This window comes from Pleurodeles waltl, chromosome 8, assembly GCF_031143425.1.
Source record: "Pleurodeles waltl isolate 20211129_DDA chromosome 8, aPleWal1.hap1.20221129, whole genome shotgun sequence".
NCBI lineage: Eukaryota > Metazoa > Chordata > Amphibia > Caudata > Salamandridae > Pleurodeles > Pleurodeles waltl.
The window spans coordinates 660,750,727-660,772,402 of NC_090447.1; the positions used below are offsets into that span (position 1 = coordinate 660,750,727).

At 46.5% G+C, this 21,676-nt stretch overlaps 1 protein-coding gene across 4 annotated transcripts in view; it reads right to left on the minus strand.

The window, feature by feature from the left end:
• DMD (dystrophin) overlaps positions 1–21,676 on the minus strand; it is a 6,960,831-nt gene that overhangs the window by 4,210,855 nt on the left and 2,728,300 nt on the right. For all 4 annotated transcript variants that reach the window (XM_069204753.1, XM_069204754.1, XM_069204752.1 and 1 more), the window contains one exon: positions 14,011–14,183. In XM_069204753.1, the coding sequence (XP_069060854.1) occupies positions 14,011–14,183 (173 nt within the window). The remainder of the gene's footprint in view (positions 1–14,010; positions 14,184–21,676) is intronic.

Below are 21,676 nucleotides of genomic sequence, written 5' to 3' on the forward strand. Positions count from 1 at the left end.
CCACACAGTTTGTATATATTACGTGTCTCCACCAATTATCATATTGGTGTCGCCCTTGGGTGTTTCCAGTGGCTCCACACTCTACTTTCTGCCACCTTTAGTTCCCTGGGTTGGGATCATTATGTATCTAGCTCACCATGAACTCCACTTATCACATGATCGCATCAAATGTCAGGGTTCTGAATTCTGTACAAAAGTGCCACTAAGTTCATGCAGCTCTAAAACCTTAGAATACTCACATTGCCCTTCTACAGGACACCAATAAAGTTTGGTCTGTGGTCACTAAATTACAAATTAAATGGCAGAGTCAGGTGTATGGCACAGGTTTCTCGGCCTAGGCTAGGGTTGTGGCCTTGTGGATTAGGACAGAAGCCCCCTTTAAAGCAAAAGAGGTTAAAACTGACACTGAAGGCAGGGTTGTACTGGTGAAAGGCTCTCTAGACAGCGCTCCCTTGAGTCTGGGAGTGGTTTATGCCCCACACACAGACCAGCTAGCTTTCTGATCCTCACTGTCCACCTTCCTGGTAGACTGGAGCATTTTAACAGTGTCTGGACATAGTTAAAGACGGATCTACACCTCCCCTACCACACTCCCCCATTGCCTTAATGCCCCCATTTTAAACAATAGCCCACGCAATGGGACTCTGGCGACAAATATTCTTTTCTTTCTCTGGTCCGCAAAATTTACTCACTGGTCAACAGATTGCTGTGCTCTCCAATCTTTCACACTCCAATAATGTTTATTTCATAAAACCTAGGGGGACATCTGATCATAAACCCTTTAAAATGGAAGTAGGCTGAGGCAAGATCAATTCCCCAAGTCCCACCTGGCGGCTCTCACTCACAATGCTGAAGGATGCAGTATTTCACCAGGAACGGCTAGACCACAAAGACCACGAAAACACAGGGTCTGCCTCCTCCCCTAAAGTGGAATGGGAGGAGTTTAAAGTGATGACAAGAGGATTATATATAAAAACAAAAGAGGGGTTATGGTATACCTTATTGAAAGACTTCAGAAATGCAAAAACAGCTCTTCTTGCACTCAAAGGCATGACCTCGCTGAATCAGGAAGATGAATTACTCATGGCAAGGACAACATGTTTTGATGCAAGAGAGACACTTTTATGTCATGACTACTCAATCTACCACAAACAAATATTTAATGAAGAGTGTTAGAAATGGGGTATTTGGTTGGCAGTCAGGTTACCCCCTGTCCAAGCAAGGACCCTCATTCTAGTCAGGGTAAAAGAGAGTCACCCTCAGCTAACACCTGCTCACCCCCTTGGTAGCTTGCAATGAGCAGCAGGTTTAGCTTCAGAGTGCTAGGTGTAAAGTATTTGTACCAACATACACACTAACTTAATGAAAACACTACAAAATGACACAACACAGGTTTAGAAAAATTGAGAATATTAATCTAAACAAAACAAGCCCAAAACAACAAAAATCCACAATACACAAGTCAAGTTATGAATTAAAAACCAAAAAGAGTCTCCATGTAAATTCAACACTGTTAGCGTGGAAATGTACCTGGGTGAGTCAAAAATAACCCCGCATGGGCGAGTAGGAGTCAAAAAGGGCTTGCGATCCGTCTATTTCACTCACGAGCGAGACCGTGCGTCGTTTCTCCTTCAGTCGAGTCAGCGTACATCGTTTCTTCTCTCCGCAGGAAAGAGATGGGTCGATTCAAACTGCACTCTTGGGTCTGGGCAGGCCTTGTGTCATTTTTGCCCGCCCACCGATGTTTGCATTGGAAATTCTGCCGCACGATGATCCGAAAACCACGCAGCATGGTTTGCAATCTCACCAGCCTCCGTCAGTGATGCTGCGCATTGTTTCTCCAGCCGCGGGTGTCGATCTTCCGGTCACGTTGCAGGTGAGCGACGATTTTTCAGCCGCAGATCAGAGTCATGCCAATTGTTTCCCCACACCGCGGTCGGTGCGTGGATTTCTCACTCTTGGCCTGTCAGCTTCTCCTTTCAGGGCCCCAGGAACTGGATGGGCACCACTTGGGAGAGTAGGAGTCTCAGCAGAGGCTCCAGGTGCTGGCAGAGAGAAGTCTTTGCTGTCCCTGAAACTTCAAACAACAGGAGGCAAACTCTTAATCAAGCCCTTGGAGAGTTCTTCACAAGAAGGAAGGCAACATAAAGTCCAGTCTTTGTCCTCCAGCACAGGCAGAAGCAGCTACTGCAGGAGGGCTCCACAAAGCACAGGCAGGGAAGCTCTTCTTCCTCAGCTCTTCTCCAGGCAGAGGTTCCTCTTGGTTTCCTAAAGTGTTCTAAAGTCTGCGGTTTTGGGTGCCCTTCTTATACCCATGTTGCCCTTTGAAGTAGGCTTACTTCAAAGAAAAAGTCTCTCATGTTTGTGAAATCCTGCCTTGCCCAGGCCAGGCCCCAGGCACACACCAGGGGGTTGGATACTGCATTGTGTGAGTGCAGGCACAGCCCTTTCAGGTGTGAGTGGCCACTCCTCCCCTCCCTTCTAGCACAGATGGCTCTTCAGGAAATGCTGACTACTCCCCAGCTCCCTTTGTGTCACTGTCTAGAGAGAGGTGCAAGCAGCCCAACTGCCAAACTGACCCAGACAGGGAATCCACAAACAGGCAGAGTCACAGAAATGGGTTAAGTAAGAAAATGCTCACTTTCTAAAAGTGGCATTTTCAAACACACAATCTGAATATCAACTTTACTAAAAGATATATTTTTAAATTGTGAGCTCAGACACCCCAAACTCCACATGTCTATCCGCTCCCAAAGGGAATCTACACTTTAATCATATTTAAAGGTATTCCCCATGTTAACCTATGAGAGGGACAGGCCTTGCAACAGTGAAAAAATAATTTTGCAGTAGTTCACTGTCAGGACATATAAAACACATTACTATGTGTCCTATCTTAACCATACACTGCACCCTGCCCTTGGGGCTACCTAAGGCCTACCTTAGAGGTGCCTTACATGTAAGAAATTGGAAGGTTTAGGCCTGGCAAGTGGGTACACTTGCCAAGTCGAATTTACAGTTAAAACTTCACACACAGACACTGCAGTGGCAGGTCTGAGCCATGTTTACAGAGCTACTAATGTGGGTGGCACAACCAGTGCTGCAGGCCCACTAGTAGCATTTGATTTACAGGCCCTGGGCACCTTTAGTGCACTATACTAGGGACTTACAAGTACATCAAATATGACAATCATGGATGAACCAATTACATACACATTTTGTAAAGGAGCACTTGCACTTTAGCACTGGTTAGCAGTGGTAACGTGCCCAGTGTAACAAAAACAGCAAAACCAAAGTCCTGCACACATCAACAACCTGGAGAACAGAGGCAAAACGGGAGACCACGCCAAGGATGAAAAGTCTAACAAAGAGGATAAACTCAGCTGACTGCTTGCACAGATTGTCATTCCTCACCTAGCTCAATCTCCTGTTTGTTACATTACAGATGCAGTTAATGACACGTTCCATGACTTTTATGATGAAGTATACAAAACTCCTCCCCCAGTCCCATACTCAGACACAACTAACTTTGTTGCCCTACTGCAGGTGTGCAGTATCTCCCCAGAGGTACAGCTTTCTTTAGATGCCCCAGGAGTCTGCTTCCATAATGAAAGATTTCCCCCCAGGGAAATCCTCAGGAACCGGTGGCTTCATACCAGAATTTTATAGTATTTCGGCCCGACTTCTGGCACCCTAGTTAGTAATGCTGCACAAGGCTATTTTCAGCTCAAGCTCCCTTCTCTCTCTCTCTCAGCAACGTCCTTATTACTACATTGTTAAAACACCACAAAGATCCTTCTGATGTAGCCTCCTATCACCCAATTTTGACACTGAACGTAGATTACATAATCCTAACCAAGCTTTCGGGCATGAAGGTTGATACTAGAGCTGCTTAAACCTGTCCATGATGACTGAGCAGGATTTATTCCGGGCCGAAAGACATTCCACAATCTTCACCGACTCATTATGGATGATTCGGCTTTTCTATACCCACAGGCAACAGGCATCACATTGGATTTGTAAAAAACAGTACATTCTCTACATTGGTAATATCTACAACAGATCTTACAACTGTTTGGGATGGGTCCTGACTCCAGTAAATGGATGCAAATATTTTACTTGACTCCAACAGTCTGGGTAAAAATGGGAAACTACATCTCATGCTCCTGGCATTTGGGTAGAAGTATAAGACAGGTTTGTCCACTTTCACCCACCTTTGCCATTTTCCATCATGTTGGAACCATCAGCAGCTTATCTCCGTCTACATGGATTACACTTGGGTATATACCTTTGCTGTCAGTCATGCCATATCTTTATGTGCAGATGGTATTTTACTATAAGTAAGAGATGCCTCTACTAACTTATACTCCATATCTCAAATGCTCAATGACTGTGCTGTGCTCTTGATACAATGACACTCCCAGTAACAGTGGGTAGGGTTGCCCTTTCTGACTTCAAATACTTTTATGCAGCTTCACAGTTACAATGTAGGCCCATCGGTCATCTGATCGCTCTTTCTATGAAACAGGATTTACCAAAAATTACATCAGGGAGGGACTGTTTAATTTCTCTTTATGCCCTCTTGCTTATACAGGTAGTCCCCCTACCGGCCTCCTACAAATAGTTTTATCCTCCTTGACCAGAATTGCAACATTGAGAAAAACAGCAGTACCCTATACCCTAGCCATCCCTTCGCTAGGCTTTCCCTCCTCTATGGACTGATACCAACCATGGACTGCAGCAGAGATCATAACAATAGGAGACATATGTCCCAAGAAAGAGTTCAAATACTTTAACACATTTAAAGCGGATTACCACCTCCCCCCTCTGAAATATGACAAGACAGGGACATTCACCAGACACTTTTGCACACCACCCACCCATGAAATGTATCAATGCTTTATACAAATGGCTCACATAGAAGACTTATTAAATAGAAATACCAGGCCTTCATGCAGCAACTGCAATAAACGCTGTTTTTATTGTTTTATTTCTAAAGGGGCAGAGCCATGGGGACGATGAGCCGTGAGGGGAGTGCACAGAGAGTGCTAATGCTCCAACATTATCTTCAAAGATAAGCCCATTATCCGAAGCAGATCCAGAGCAGACACATGAATCCATTCAGCTGGTCTTCATTTTTCCCTTCATGAAAAACGGGCTACACGAGCCCTTGCTTTTCACGAAATATGATATGACGTTTAAAACTAATACATACAACTGTATATTCGCTGCAGGCTGCTGTAATGTTATACATAGTTCTTGTAAAGTGCTGTGACATTCCGAAGTATGGATTGCACAATAAAGAAAACTATATAAATAAAAAATAAATATATGAGTATATTAAAGGAGTGCATGATAGCAAAAGGAGCAAGATTTTTTTTTTCAATTTATGAACTTTGTTGGACCTGGCTTTTTGACTGGGTCATCCCCAAACTTTTTGCCTCCTTCCTCCTATTTTTTCTGACCTGTTGTTGTTGGCTTTTGACCTCTGGGCACTTTACCACTGCTAACCAGTGCTAAAGTGCATATGCTCTCTGTGTAAATTGTACTACTGATTGGTTTATCCATGATTGACTATTTCATTTACTTGTAAGTCCCTGGTAGAGTGCACTACATGTGCCTAGGGCAGGTAGAATAAATGCTACTAGTGGGCCTGCAGCACTGGTTGTGCCACCCACCTCAGTAGCCCCTTAACCTTGTCTCAGGCCTGCCATTGCAAGGCCTGTGTGTGCAGTTTTACTGCCACTTCGACTTGGCATTTAAAGGTACTTGCCAAGCCTAGAACTCCCCTTTTTCTATACATAAGTCACCCCTAATGTGTGCCCTAGGTAACCCCTAGAGCAGGGTGCTGTGTGGGTAAAAGGCAGGACATGTACTTGTGTGGTTATATGTCCTGGTAGTGTAAAACTCCTAAATTCATTTTTACACTACTGTGAGGCCTGCTCCCTTCATAGGCTAACATTGGGGCTGCTCTCATACATTGTTGAAGTGGCAGCTGCTGATCTGAAAGGAGCAGGAAGGTCATATTTAGTATGGCCAGAATGGTAATATAAAATCCTGCTGACTGGTGAAGTCGGATTTAATATTACTATTCTAGAAATGCCACTTTTAGAAAGTGAGCATTTCTTTGCACTAAAATCTTGTTGTGCCCTTCAATCCACGTCTGGCTAGGTTTAGTTGACAGCTCCTTGTGCATTCACTCAGACACACCCCAAACACAGGGTACTCAGCCTCACTTGCATACATCTGCATTTTGAATGGGTCTTCCTGGGCTGGGGTGGAGGGCCTGCCCTCACACAAAGGACTGCCACACCCCCTACTGGGACTCTGGCAGACAGGATTGAACTGAAAGGGGGCTTGGTGGATTTCTTAGAGACTCTTTGAAGTCACCCCCACTTCAAAGGCACAACTTAGTATAAAACAGGGCCTTTGCCCTACCTCATCAGACACTTGCTGGAGAAGAAACCTGAACCAGAAACTACATCCTGCCAAGAAGAACTGCCTGGCTGCTCAAAGGACTCACCTGTCTGCTTTTCTACAAAGGACTGCTGCCTTGCTGTTGGCCTGCTGCCTTGCTGAACTGCCTGGCTGCTCAAAGGACTCACCTGTCTGCTTTTCTACAAAGGACTGCTGCCTTGCTGTTGGCCTGGTGCCTTGCTGAACTCTTGTCTGGCTGTAAAAGTGCTCTCCAAGGGCTTGGATAGAGCTTGCCTCCTGTTCCCTGAAGTCTCAGGACCAAAAAGACTTCTCTCTTCCTCTTGGACGCTCCGTGCGCCGAACTTTTCGACGCACAGCTTGTTCCGCGGCAAGAAAAACGCCGCACACCGACGCTGATCGACGCGACGTCTTCGGGACGACCAAAACTTTGACGCACGGCCTCGCAAGGACAACGGCGCCCGACTTCCCGGGAGAAATCGACGCGACGCCTGCCGTGAGATCAAAACTTTGACGCACGGCCTCGCAAGGACAACGCCGCCCGACTCCGCAGGAGAAATCGACGCGACGCCTGCCGTGAGATCGAAACTTTGACGCACGGCCTCGCAAGGACAACGCCGCCCGACTCCGCAGGAGAAATCGACGCGACGCCTGCCGTGAGATCGAAACTTCGACGCGCAGCCCCGCAGAACGACGCGCAGCCGGAAAACAAGCAGGAAAATCCACGCACAGACCCGGGACATCTGGTACTCCCCGCAAACCACAGTAAGAGACTGTCCGCGCGCCGGAAAACGACACACGACTCCCTGCATGGAAAATAATGGCGCAAGTCCGTGTGTGCTGAGGAGAAATCGACGCACACACCAGTTTTCCACGTACCTCTTCTCCTGTGGCCCTCTGAGGAGATTTTCCACCAGAAACCAGGTACTTTGTGTTTGAAAGAGACTTTGTTTACTTTCTAAAGACTTAAGACACTTTATATCACTTTTCAGTGATATCTTTACAAATGCATATTGCAACTTTGATCGTTTTGACCTGAAGATACCCAGATAAATATTATATATTTTTCTAAACACTGTGTGGTGTATTTTTTTTGTGGTGTTATGCTATGGTGTTGTATGATTTATTGCACAAATGCTTTACACATTGCCTTCTAAGTTAAGCCTGACTGCTCGTGCCAAGCTACCGGAGGGTGAGCACAGGCTGATTTTGGATTGTGTGTGACTTACCCTGACTAGAGTGAGGGTTCTTGCTTGGACAGAGGGCAACCTGACTGCCAACCAAAAACCCAATTTCTAACATTGGTGATCAGCGGTGAGGATAGGACTTGTGTTTGTGCAGTGACATACAGTAGCTAAGTATTTCACTACCTACCCACAGTTGAAGGTCAACTTGATTTTTCATCTTTTTTGGCTTTTGGTTCTCTGATGTCCTCCTGGATATACTATTGATATTTTTGGACTTGGGATTTTGGTTCTTGCTGGTAAAATCTTATCAGAATGGGATTGTGTACCTACTCATTCTTTGTTCGTACTGACCACCTCACTAAGGCTGACCTAAGGAAGCTTTGCAGAAAATGGGGCCTTCCTGTAGCAAGGAGATCTACTAAGGCGGAGATGCTACATCACTACATAGTCTGGGGGGAGGAAAGATGGGCAGAGAGAGAGGCAGCAAGAAACCAAATGACTAAGTACCCCTCAGATGAGGAGGAGGACTACGCACCTGAGGAGGAAGACTACTCAGATTTGGACAGTGACCCAGAAATAGATGAATGACTCCGAGGTCAAAGGCGACAGGAGCAACAATTAGAGGAGTATCTTGCAGAGGTTGAGGCAAAAAGACTCTTAGCCCTGGAAGAAGAAAAGATTGCAGCTCAAGAGCTGAGCTGTAAAGAGCTGAAACTGGAGGCCGGAAGGGCTGAGTCCACTTCAGATGGTGGCAGCAAAAATCTTGCATCTAGTACTGCTGAAGAAGGGCACAAGCCCAGAGATGTGGTGCCCAACTTGAAGAAGGGAGTTGACACACCCCAGGCTGTTCAAGGGTATGAGGTAGTTCCCGTTATGCACAGGGTCCCTGAGAAGGATTGGGGAACTGGCACAGGGAGTCATATTCCTACTGGGGGGAGGGACACTTTACTGACTCTAGCAGAGAGTGACAGAGAAAAGGGTTCCCCCCTGGTGGACGTCCTGGATATAGAGTGCAGAGACATCCCAGAAGAGTATGGGTTGAGTGTCAGGGACAGACAGATACTGTCTCACCAGTCTCAGGAGGGTGAGGTAGAGTGCTTTTCCAAGGTTGAGTTACTGGGTGGTTGGGTGAAGGGTACTGTGGTTAATACATGTGAAGGGCAGAATGATGAAATTGCTGGAGAGCATATGTCTGGTCCTTATTTTCCAGAGTTACGCCAACACCATGTGGAGTGTGAGTTCTCTGACCCCAGGGAACTTACAATGGAGGCAGACTTCTGGGTGAGTACCAGAGAGTCTGAAGAGGCATTTGGGGGTGCTCCTGAAGGGAGTGGTCTAGGTGGTTCCCAACCGAGTGAGGTGGGAAAGGATTGTAGTGTCCCAGGTAGGTCCCAGGTCCTAGAGGGTTCCATGAGGGAACACCAGGAGGGAAGCCTAGCCTGTACCGTAGGGCCACCTTTTGAGGGAAGCCCCGCAGTGTCAGAAGAACTTGGGGGGTGACTGTAGCCAGCATCCCAACAGTTCTGGTGTCTGGCAGTACCCCTCCTAGTGAGGGGGTGCAGAAGTCCAGACATAGGTTTGAGAGGTGGTTGCAGACCCCAGTGGAGGACCTTGAGAGTCAGGGGACAGCTCTGAGAGCAGAGCCCCACAGGAATGACCCAGGTGAAACCGTTTCTGGTTTGGGGGAAACCCAGACTCTGCCGGATGGGCAGAGGTCGGGAGACCTGCGCCAACCAGACTCTTGTGTGGCCCTTGGGGACGGTGTGTCCCTTGTGGGGGGTGGGAGTGCCCCCCAGGAAGTCCTGGCATGCCAGGTAAAGATTCAACCTCAGGGTGGTGACTCTGGGTTGGATACCCAGGTTCAGAGGTTAAACTCTGACCTGGTGGGAGGTAGATGTGCCTCCCAAGAAGTCCTGCTGTGCCAGGCAATTGTCCAACCTCAGGGTGTTGACTCTGGGTTGGATGACCAGGTTCAGGGGATAAACTCTGACCTGGTGGGAGGTAGATGTGCCCCCCAGAAAGTCCTGGCGTGCCAGGCAATTGCCCAACCTCAGGGTGGTGACCCTGGGTTGGGGAACCAGGCTCAGAGGTTAAACTCTGACCTGGTGGGAGGTAGGTGTGCCTCCCTGGAAGTCCTGGCCTGCCAGGCAATGGTTCAACCTCAGGGTGGTGACTCTGGGTTGGCTAACCCGGTTCAGGGGTTAAACTCTGACCTGGTGGGGGGTAGGTGTGACCCCAGAAAATCCTGGCGTGCCAGGCAATTGTTCAACCTCAGGGTGGTGACTCTGGGTTGGATACCCAGGTTCAGAGGTTAAACTCTGACCTGGTAGGAGGTAGGTGTGCCTCCCAAGAAGTCCTGCTGTGCCAGGCAATTGTCCAACCTCAGGGTGTTGACTCTGGGTTGGATAACCGGGTTCAGAGGTTAAACTCTGACCTGGTGGGGGGTAGGTGTGCCCCCCAGAAAGTCCTGGCGTGCCAGGCAATTGTTCAACCTCAGGGTGGTGACCCTGGGTTGGAGAACCAGGTTCAGAGGTTAACCACTGACCTGGTGGGAGGTAGGTGTGCCTCCCAGAAAGTCCTGGTGTGCCAGGCATTCGCCCAACCTCAGGGTGGTGACCCTAGGTTGGAGAACCAGGTTCAGAGGTTAAACTCTGACCTGGTGGAGGGTCAGTGTGCCCTCCAGGAAGTCCTGGCGTGCCAGGCAATTGTTCAACTTCAGGGTGGTGACTCTGAGTTGAATGGTCAGGTGCAGAGGTTAAACTCTGACCTGGTGGGGGGTATGTGTGCCTCCCAGGAAGTCCTGGTTTGCCAGGCAGTGATCCAGTCTGAGGGTACAGACCCTGGGCTGGAAGACCAGGTTCAGGGTGTCCCCCCGGACCTGGAGGGAGGGGCTACTGATAACAGTGCCACTACCATGCTGTCTTCTGAGGAGGCCACTCCTAGTTGGAGGGTGCTGGACCCCAGAAGGGAGGGCAGGGGGAGGGAAGCCTCACCCCGGACCCTAGTCCAACCTGAAGGTACAGACCCCAGGTTGGAGGGCCAGTTGCAGGTTAACAGCCCTGCACTGGTGGAGGAATGGTACAGGGCGACTTCTATAAGCACCCTGACCATGTTGGACTCTGGGGGTACCGCTCCAGGAGGGAGGGTACAGAGCCCCAGAGGGGAGGAGCAGGTTCAGGCTGTCATCCCTGACCTGGTGGAAGGGAGAGTGGTTAAAGGGTGCCCAGCACCTGGGGCTAGCGCCCCCCACTCTCCACAGCCACAGTGGTGGGAGAGCTTTGAGAGGCCTGGGGCCTGGCTCTCATCCCTGGCAGCTGTCAGTAACCACTGTGGCTTGCTGTCCGGGTGGACAGAGTTATCCCTGGGGAGGGGACAAGTGTCACACCCCGGGGGTAGAGTGGGCAACACCACTGTGTTGGTCATGGTGGTACTATCCTGCTCCTGGGATACATCTGTGAGCAAAGTAAGGTTAGGTGCTGCACAGATGGGATCCGCAGGTAAGGAGAAAGGTTCCCCATGGGTTGGTTTAGTGGGCCCTGAGAGTATGGACAGAGGGATCCAATTGGAGTCAGGAAGGCGAAGAACTGGAGCATGCCCCTGCTGTTGTGGGCCTGGGTCCTTGTTCTGTCGCCTCAAACAGGGAAGTACATCAGGATAGTGATTGTTCTCCCCTGGCTTTAGGCTGGTAGGGGGTCATGTTGAACCTGGCTTTTTGACGGGGTCATCCCCAAACTTTTTGCCTCCTTCCTCCTATTTTTTCTGACCTGTTGTTGTTGGCTTTTGACCTCTGGGCACTTTACCACTGCTAACCAGTGCTAAAGTGCATATGCTCTCTGTGTAAATTGTACTACTGATTGGTTTATCCATGATTGACTATTTAATGTACTTGTAAGTCCCTGGTAGAGTGCACTACATGTGCCTAGGGCAGGTAGATTAAATGCTACTAGCGGGCCTGCAGCACTGGTTGTGCCACCCACCTCAGTAGCCCCTTAACCTTGTCTCAGGCCTGTCATTGCAAGGCCTGTGTGTGCAGTTTTACTGCCACTTCGACTTGGCATTTAAAGGTACTTGCCAAGCCTAGAACTCCCCTTTTTCTATACATAAGTCACCCCTAATGTGTGCCCTAGGTAACCCCTAGAGCAGGGTGCTGTGTGGGTAAAAGGCAGGACATGTACTTGTGTGGTTATATGTCCTGGAAGTGTAAAACTCCTAAATTCATTTTTACACTACTGTGAGGCCTGCTCCCTTCATAGGCTAACATTGGGGCTGCTCTCATGCATTGTTGAAGTGGCAGCTGCTGATCTGAAAGGAGCAGGAAGGTCATATTTAGTATGGCCAGAATGGTAATATAAAATCCTGCTGACTGGTGAAGTCGGATTTAATATTACTATTCTAGAAATGCCACTTTTAGAAAGTGAGCATTTCTTTGCACTAAAATCTTGTTGTGCCCTTCAATCCACGTCTGGCTAGGTTTAGTTGACAGCTCCTTGTGCATTCACTCAGACACACCCCAAACACAGGGTACTCAGCCTCACTTGCATACATCTGCATTTTGAATGGGTCTTCCTGGGCTGGGAGGGTGGAGGGCCTGCCCTCACACAAAGGACTGCCACACACCCTACTGGGACTCTGGCAGACAGGATTGAACTGAAAGGGGGCTTGGTGCATTTCTTAGAGACTCTTTGAAGTCACCCCCACTTCAAAGGCACAACTTAGTATAAAACAGGGCCTCTGCCCTACCTCATCAGACACTTGCTGGAGAAGAAACCTGAACCAGAAACTACATCCTGCCAAGAAGAACTGCCTGGCTGCTCAAAGGACTCACCTGTCTGCTTTTCTACAAAGGACTGCTGCCTTGCTGTTGGCCTGCTGCCTTGCTGAACTGCCTGGCTGCTCAAAGGACTCACCTGTCTGCTTTTCTACAAAGGACTGCTGCCTTGCTGTTGGCCTGCTGCCTTGCTGAACTCTTGTCTGGCTGTAAAAGTGCTCTCCAAGGGCTTGGATAGAGCTTGCCTCCTGTTCCCTGAAGTCTCAGGACCAAAAAGACTTCTCTCTTCCTCTTGGACGCTCCGTGCGCCGAACATTTCGACGCACAGCTTGTTCCGTGGCAAGAAAAACGCCGCACACCGACGCTGATCGACGCGACGTCTTCGGGACGACCGAAACTTTGACGCACGGCCTCGCAAGGACAACGGCGCCCGACTTCCCGGGAGAAATCGACGCGACGCCTGCCGTGAGATCAAAACTTTGACGCACGGCCTCGCAAGGACAACGCCGCCCGACTCCGCAGGAGAAATCGACGCGACGCCTGCCGTGAGATCGAAACTTCGACGCGCAGCCCCGCAGAACGACGCACAGCCGGAAAACAGGCAGAAAAATCCACGCACAGACCCGGGACATCTGGTACTCCCCGCAAACCACAGTAAGAGACTGTCCGCGCGCCGGAAAACGACGCACGACTCCCCGCGTGGAAAATAATGACGCAAGTCCGTGTGTGCTGAGGAGAAATCGACGCACACACCAGTTTTCCACGTACCTCTTCTCCTGTGGCCCTCTGAGGAGATTTTCCACCAGAAACCAGGTACTTTGTGTTTGAAAGAGACTTTGTTTACTTTCTAAAGACTTAAGACACTTTATATCACTTTTCAGTGATATCTTTACAAATTCATATTGCAACTTTGATCGTTTTGACCTGAAGATACCCAGATAAATATTATATATTTTTCTAAACACTGTGTGGTGTATTTTTTTTGTGGTGTTATGCTATGGTGTTGTATGATTTATTGCACAAATGCTTTACACATTGCCTTCTAAGTTAAGCCTGACTGCTCGTGCCAAGCTACCGGAGGGTGAGCACAGGCTGATTTTGGATTGTGTGTGACTTACCCTGACTAGAGTGAGGGTTCTTGCTTGGACAGAGGGCAACCTGACTGCCAACCAAAAACCCCATTTCTAACAAACTTCATGTATGATTAGAGAAGAGGGGTTAACTGGCAATCTGAAAATGTTAAGTAAGGATAAAGTTCTGCTCGTCTTAGTTTCACCATGTGGGAAAGGCGCAGTAGTTTTGCAAACGTCAATTTACTTATTTTGTTACTCACAGGAAATGGCATTTCCTTTCAATCTGAAGAATTCTTACTTTTATAGAGAAACATCCACCTAGGATTTTGTTTGTTGGATGCAGGCAAGAGTGTGCTCTAGGGGACTATTAATGCAGCTATAGCCAAGGCCAAAGGCAAGCAAAGAAATGTTGTACTCGGTGGCAGCCAGTTCGAAGGGTTAGCGGAGCACCTGCTGCCTTGTACTAACTGACTCATAATGTGTAATCACCAAACATTAAGGAAAATGCAATCAGCTTCACAATAAAAAAAACAGTAATAGAGTTACTTACGCCTGTCGGTCCCTGTACATTTTGTTGACCTTTTCCCATTGGACATGAAGCTGACTCAGGGCTTCTTTTATCTTCTCTGCTTCCCCAGGAGAGGCACTTTTCAGAGCTGCTGTATTCTTACTACGAATAACCTCAGTTTGACCCGAGAGCCTCCCTAGGGTCTCCTTTACATTCTGCAATTGTGAATTTGTGAAAGGAAAAATAATACATCAGCGTTTTCCACATCATATTCCATCAATTGTATTACGGATAAAGTATTAAACAATCAGCCTCCCTAACGAGTATAACTTAAGTATAAAACATGTTTATTGTTATCTACAGGAAACTTTAAAATAAATATTGTAACGTTCCATTGTTTAGATTCTACAGACATTATGTCAGGGTTGTGGTGTGACTTAGGGAGTAAATGGATTGTGATTTGCAGTGTAACGTTTTGGCATTGTAATGATAGGCAACAATATACAAAGTGCTGCAGGACTGACTGATGGTGTGACATGATCACCTGCTAGCTATGCAACTTGCTAACATTTAGCGACCTCATTCGCTATTATGGTATAGCACATTTCAGAGGAAGATGGACTTTAAGTACACAAAACACAACTGGTTTCACAACTGGCAAACTATGGAAAATGAGATATCTTTCATGTTAACTACTGATATTTACATGCATTTTTAAAGAGTACACAGCAGTGAGAGGGAGAAAGACAGGTTAATTTCAGGATGGCATAGTTATGAAGCAAAATAATATTTTCACCATCTGCTGAATCAACCACACAATTACAGCAAGTATCAGAAGAAGACAGTTAGACCCAAATCCAAATCACAAACTCTGTTTCTTGGTATAGATCAAAATTGGCATCAAAGGTAGAACCCAAAATTTCCACTCTTATTTCACACTCACACATTTACTGAATCATTAGATATGCAGGAGTGCAAAAAGGGGGTAACACTGTGACGGTATGGTTGGTAAACACTGATTCAAGGAGGAATGCTTTATCAGTGCACTACCCTTTTTACGACCCCTTCAAGGTTGTCCAAGGGGTCACTTACGATTGATGAGGTGAGGGTGTTTACCTGGTTGTGAAGTTGAATTTACGAGCATTGTATCAGTATAGATTTATAAGGCAGGATCCCCAGTCTTGTCTTCAACTAGTATTCATTGTAATTTCTGATAATGTTCCAAGTAATTAGAAAACACAAGGAAAGCATTGAAGGAGGTAAAGCGAATGGTTTAGTGGAATTGCACAATGAGATTTAAGGAATAATACATGAACTACTGCCGTAGAATATACAGTAGCTGCGCAAAATAATCAACACTAAGGTAGCTTTCGCAAACAGGGCTTTCAAAAGTCAGAAATGCAGGCTGGGACATATAGAAAACTACTTATGACCAAATAATGACAAACTACCGCAGAGAAAGAAAAATAATTTTAAAAAAGCAATAACAACCCCTGTGGAGAGTACTTGGAGAAGGAAGGTGGCGGAAAAAAAATATTGGCGAAGAGGGAAATAAAACAGACAGTTTGATTATGAGTCAGGTGGAGCATATCCCTGGGTTGAGCACCATTCTCTATGAGCACACGAGACCAGGTGTTTTCGCACCCAGTTCTCTAGGGTGCTGGAACACTGACCCTAATTTTACTTGCCCAAACATCTGTCTGGCAAAATCACATTGGAGTTTCACTGCAACAGCAGCCAGGATCTTGGCCACCGACCGGGGTTACCATAGACCTATATTACGATCCTGTTAGCAAATGGTGTATGGTTGTATAAATTGAAACCTTGCGATATGTTTTACTTTCTCTCTCATCAAACACTATTCATTGAAGAAAGTTGAGTGGTTATGTACAAGAGGGAAAGGGGGACATAGGTACCCACATAGTCATGGAAAGGCCAGTGCCCACAATCAAGCACGTAACCAGGCAAAGCAAGAGTTATTACAGCTAAACAATAGGAGGCATGATGCATAAAACAACTGAGGCAGCAGAATGAGACTATGATGTGGCAAGGAGGCTAGGGGACAAATAAGAAGGATATCAAAGTAACTTGTTAAACAGCCCTGCAAGTACATCAAATTACATCTACTTTCTACCAGAGGGGAAAATGTCAGCAAAAGCTCTAAAAAGTGGAATTGTGAAAGTTAGGAGAAAATGTGAGTCCGAATTTGAATAGAGGAATAGGCAGCAGCCAGAGTCAAATGGAGCATGACTAGTAGTCCCCAAAGGCTCAATAAAAAAGTTCAAGCAACTCTGCAAATAACTCAGACTGTGGCTAAGCAGCAAGGGTTTGAGGTGAAAAACTTACTAAAGGGATTAGAAGACATCAAATCCTTGAATTTGCATTAATTCTACTGATATGTAATCCCAGCAAAGGCAAGCAGGAGAGAAAGAAATGCTGACAGATTTCAGGTCAATGTGGCAACCAAAAAAGCTAACAAGATCGAATACGCTGCCCTTAACTGGTTCGACATGCAGATTGCCTACTTGAATCTGTCTAATAGCCAGACACTGAGAGGAATTAACATCCATTTCCCCAAAGAAAGAGTGGAAGCATCTTGAAAAATAACAAATGCATTTAAATGAAAGTCGTCCAGGAGGCAGATATTGGACCAAGTCTGCATTATTCATTGTTGGGGTGAATTTAATGCAAAACCTAACAAGTGTGTTGAATTCATGGGCATTGCATTGGAGTCCACCAGTAAAAACATGCATTCTTCAAAAATGGTTCACAATTTGCAAATTTGCATGAGAGACACATAACTTGCCAGTTTTGCCCAAATTGCATGGACTTTGGAGAGGCCCTTCCCACAGCATAACCCTTGAGCTAACGGGGGGCCTCACATCCCCCCTGGTGGTGCTCATAAGTACAGATTGCCTCCCGAGGTGCGGAATGTGTCCAGGCATGCGCCTCTGGTAAAGACCAGGCTAAGAGCAGGCCCATCCGCAGACGGAGGAGGTCAGGCCAGGCAAATTCTCTGAGCTCTTCATCTTTGAACTTTGTAAGCATGTCATATCAGCTGTGTTTTAAGGTAAGGGCTTTACTTTTTTGACCACTTAATACTTTTTTGCACATGCTACCTTGGGGAAGAAGATCGCTTTTGCCTGAAAGGAACTTGCATCTGAGAGTACAGGCACTGCCTCAATTACACCATATGTGTGTTCAGCTATGGGAGCCATTACAACTGAACCAGTGTTTAATTTGTACATAAAAACGTTCCGGTGGCCCAAGTTCTCCTCTGAAACACAAATGTCTGCTGCAATTAAATGTGCGAGCACAGAATACTGAGGAACCATAATCCTGAAGCCATCTCAGGCCTCTTTAATCCATTTACAGCCAGTCCCTGCCCCTTCAGCTCACTCTTGCAGCTTTCTGCTTTCTCTCTGTTTGACACTTTCTAGCTTTTCTCTTCTTCCGTCTTTCCCATGTGTGTCTTTTGTTCATGGTAAATGCATGAGACAGAAAAATATGTGCCTGCCTTCAAAAATGAGTGCCCGTGCCGTGCACCGGAAACCACTGGCTCAAATTAAGCACTGAACTGAACTCAAGATTGTTGAAAGCCGGATAGATGCTGTTCAGAAACTTAAGGGCATAAATGATCCGCCGCGGTCTAGAGTCTCTTTCAAGGGGGCCATTCTTCCTAATTAAATGATGACAACATGGAAAGTGATTTTACCTCTAAGCAAAGTAGCTCATTGGCCTCTGCAGCAGCCCCCAGATCTTGGCAGTTCTCATGATCCTCCTTTTTCCATGACTACTGCAACTGCCCAAAACCCTTCCGCGACCTCTAAAACTGTGCTGGTTAAATGGAAAAGATGAAGCAATAACATGCAAAAGGACAACACATGTGCAAAAAGATTGCAAACAAAACCAGATGTAACTGCCCCAAATACCCCAAACATTAGCAGCAATTTATTGGCGGGCACAGAACGTAGCTACTTAATACAAGCATCATGCAAACAGTTGTTTGACAAGTTAGAGGCTATTTGGAGGGGCTTTCAACAATCTGCTTTGGCACAAATCAAAGTGCTAGGCGATAAAGTGCAAATTATTTGGGCCCACTTTTTATCTAACCAGCATATGGCCCAAAACAATCTTCCTTGCCCACCAGATGCCACCTCTGGTACAACTTCTTTTACTGCAAGGTGATATTCTCCAACTGACGCTACTTTGAGACCCACAACTTGGAAATGGCTTCACAACCCATCTAAAGCAATGTACTGTAAGTCACCTGCACCCCTCAAAAATATTAAAGGATGTTGAAGGGCTATGTATGTGTGACAATACTCTTGTAGGGAGTTCCTCTTCTGTGAACAACTCCCGACTGAATGAACCCCATATGTAATCATCTCGAAGGGAGTCCACCCATTATCAAATGATACATATGAAAACCTACAAAGTCTAAAAAACAAAGCTGCACACTGAAGCACAGTGAACTCTGGTTGGCCCTCTAATCTTGCTGATGAGATCATCTTGGCAAAAAGAATGGGCTGGCTGTGATATGTACCTAAGCTTTCTATGGGTGACTGTGTTGGTATAAACTTTAGGAATCTCTGACTTGTAAGCCAGCTGCTGCATAGATTGGCTTGTTGTTTAAAGGTAATTAGCAAGATCTGTGTTTTGCTTCTGTTTTTTTTTATATCACCCGGCATCTTTGAGGACAACAGCCTGCACTTTTTCATGGCTAACACCCATTACATCTCCCAAGGCCATTCCCTCTTTTACTCATGAGAATCGTTATGAAATTCTGGCCTCCACATCAGACATTGATTGGCTCTTGGGCCCTTTACCCATTTCTCCAAACACTGTGACGTTAGATATTCACAAGGGGGATACTCCTTGTGAATCCCCTCAGATTCTTCTTTAAAATACTTCCCTGAATTCATGTGATACTCCTCGTGAATCCGCACAGATTCTTTTAAATACTTCCCTGGACCCACACAGCACCAGAGCAGATCACCTAAAATTCCTGTCCTGGAAAAGTGACAGTATTAGCTGTAAGCTCCAGAACAAAGACTGGTTAGAATTAATTAATGAGTATGACATTGTTTGTTGCCAGGAGACTTGGCCTCTTGAAGAATTACATATGGATGGGTTTCCATCCTTTTGTGCAGATGCTACTCCCTCAATTTCTGGTAGACCCAAAGGGGGTTTAGAAGTACTTAACTCATTAAGAAACTGTTAGATCTGACAGCCTTAGGGTGGTCACCTCTAACTTTTTGCCTGCCTCCCTCCACTTTTTAGATACTGTTATTGCTGGTTTTAAGACTCTGCACACTTTATTCCTGCTAACCAGTGCTAAAGTGCACATGCTCTCTCCCTTTAAACCTGGTAACATTGGATCATACCCAATTGGAGTATTTAATTTAATTATAAGTCCCTAGAAGCGTGCACTATATGTGCCCAGGGCCTGTAAATTAAATGCTACTAGTGGGGCTGCAGCACTGATTGTGCCACCCACTTAAGTAGCCCCTTAACCTTGTCTCAGGCCTGCCATTGCAAGGCCTGTGTGTGCAGTTTCACTGCCAAGTGGACTTGGCATTTAAAAGTACCTGCTAAGCATAAACTCCCCTTTTTCTACATATAAGACACCCCTAAGGTATCCCCTAGATAACACATAGGGCAGGGTGCTGTGTAGGCAAAAGGCAGAACATGCACCTATGTAATTTACATGTCCTGGTAGTGTAAAACTTCTAAATTCATTTTTACACTGCTGTGAGGCCTGCTCCCTTCATAGGATAACATTGGGGCTGCTCTCATACATTGTTTGAGTGGTAGCCACTGATCTGAAAGGAGTAGGAAGGTCATATTTATTATGGCCAGAATGGTGATATAAAATCCTGCTGACTGGTGAAGTTGGAGTTAATATTACTATTTCAGAAATGCCACTTTTAGAAAGTGAGCATTTCTCTGCACTTAAATCTTTCAGTGCCTTGCATTTCACGTCTGGCTGGGTTTAGTTGACAGCTCCTTGTGCATTCACTCAGACACACCCCAAACACAGGACACTCAGTCTCACTTGGATACATCTGCATTTTCAATGGGTGTACCTGCGCTGGGATGGTGGAGGGCCTGCCTTCACACAAAGGACTGCCACACCCCCTACTGGGACCCTGGCAGACAGGATTGAACTGAAAGGGGACCTGTTACACTTCTAAGGCACTCTTTGAAGTCTCCCCCACTTCAAAGGCACATTTGGGCATATAAACAGGGCCTCTGCCCCTACCAACTCAGAACCTGCATCCTGCCAAGAAGAACTGCCTGGATGCCCAAAGGACTCACCTGTCTGCTTTCTGTGAAGGACTGCTGCCTTGCTGTTGCCCTGCTGCTTTGCTGCTCTCTGGCTGTGGTGAAGAAGTGCTCTCCAAGGGCTTAGATAGAGCTTGCCTCCTGTTCTCTGAAGTCTCAGGACCAAAAGACTTCATCTCTACAAGAAGGACTCTTTGTGTGGTGAGATTTGATGCACAGCCTGCCAGAAACGACATACAGACTGCACCGCGATGAAAATTTAACCGCACGCTGAATCGAAACTGGCAGCCCGACTTCGCAATGAGAAGATAGACACAGCACCAGCGTAGCGACTGGAAATTCGACTCACGGTCCTCTGGATCGACGCACAGCCGAGCCGGATTGACGCAGCCCGACTTCCAGAGAGGAATCGATGCAGTGCCTGCCATGCGGTAGAAAATTTTACGCGACACCCACCGGATCGACGCAGCTCCTGTGACTGCGTCCTGCCAGCGCAGGAAATCCACGCATCTTTCCCGGGCGTCTGAAAGTACCGCAACCCAAAGCGGATCCACGACCGAGCGCAGGAAATCAATGCACAGCAGTCCCTGCGTGAAAAATAAATGACGCATCGCTGTGTGCTGCCCAAGAAATCAACGCACACTCCTCTTGTTTCCACGCATCTCCTCCTCTGCAGTTCTTTGCGGAGATTTTTCACGCGAACCAGGTACTTTGTGCTTGAAAGAGACTTTGTTTTCTTTTAAAAAGACTTAAGACACTTTATATCACTTTTCAGTGATATCTCAACATATACTTATTGCATTTTAATCGTTTTGACCTGCATTTATCCAGATAAATATTATGTATTTTTCTAAACAATGTGTGGTGTATTTTTGTGGTGCAAAGGTGTTATTTGTTATTGTATGATTTATTGCACAAATACTTTACACATCGTCTTCAAAGTTAAGCCTCACTGCTCAGTGCCAAGCTACCAGAGGGTGGGCACAGGATAATTTGGATTGTGTGTGACTTACTCTGACTAGAGTGAGGGTCCTTGCTTGGACAGGGGGTAACCTGACTACCAACCAAAGACCTCATTTCTAACATTGGTGATCAGCGGAGAGGATAGGACTTGTATTTATGCAGTGACATACAGTAGCTAAGTATTTCACTACCTACCCACAGTTGAAGGTCAACTTTATTTTTATCTTTTTCTGCAATTTCGTTTTTCCTGACAATTTTTGACTAAAATCCTCATTCAAAATGTCTCCTGCTGGTTCTCAAGCAGTATGGCTATGCTGAGGACCTACACTGGTAAACAGCTGAGGGCGTTCTGCAGGGATTTGGGTGTACCTACCAAGAAAGCCTCCAGGGTGGAGGAATTACAAATGGCACTGAGGTGCAGTCCTAATTACTCAAACTGCTACCAGCCTGCAATTGT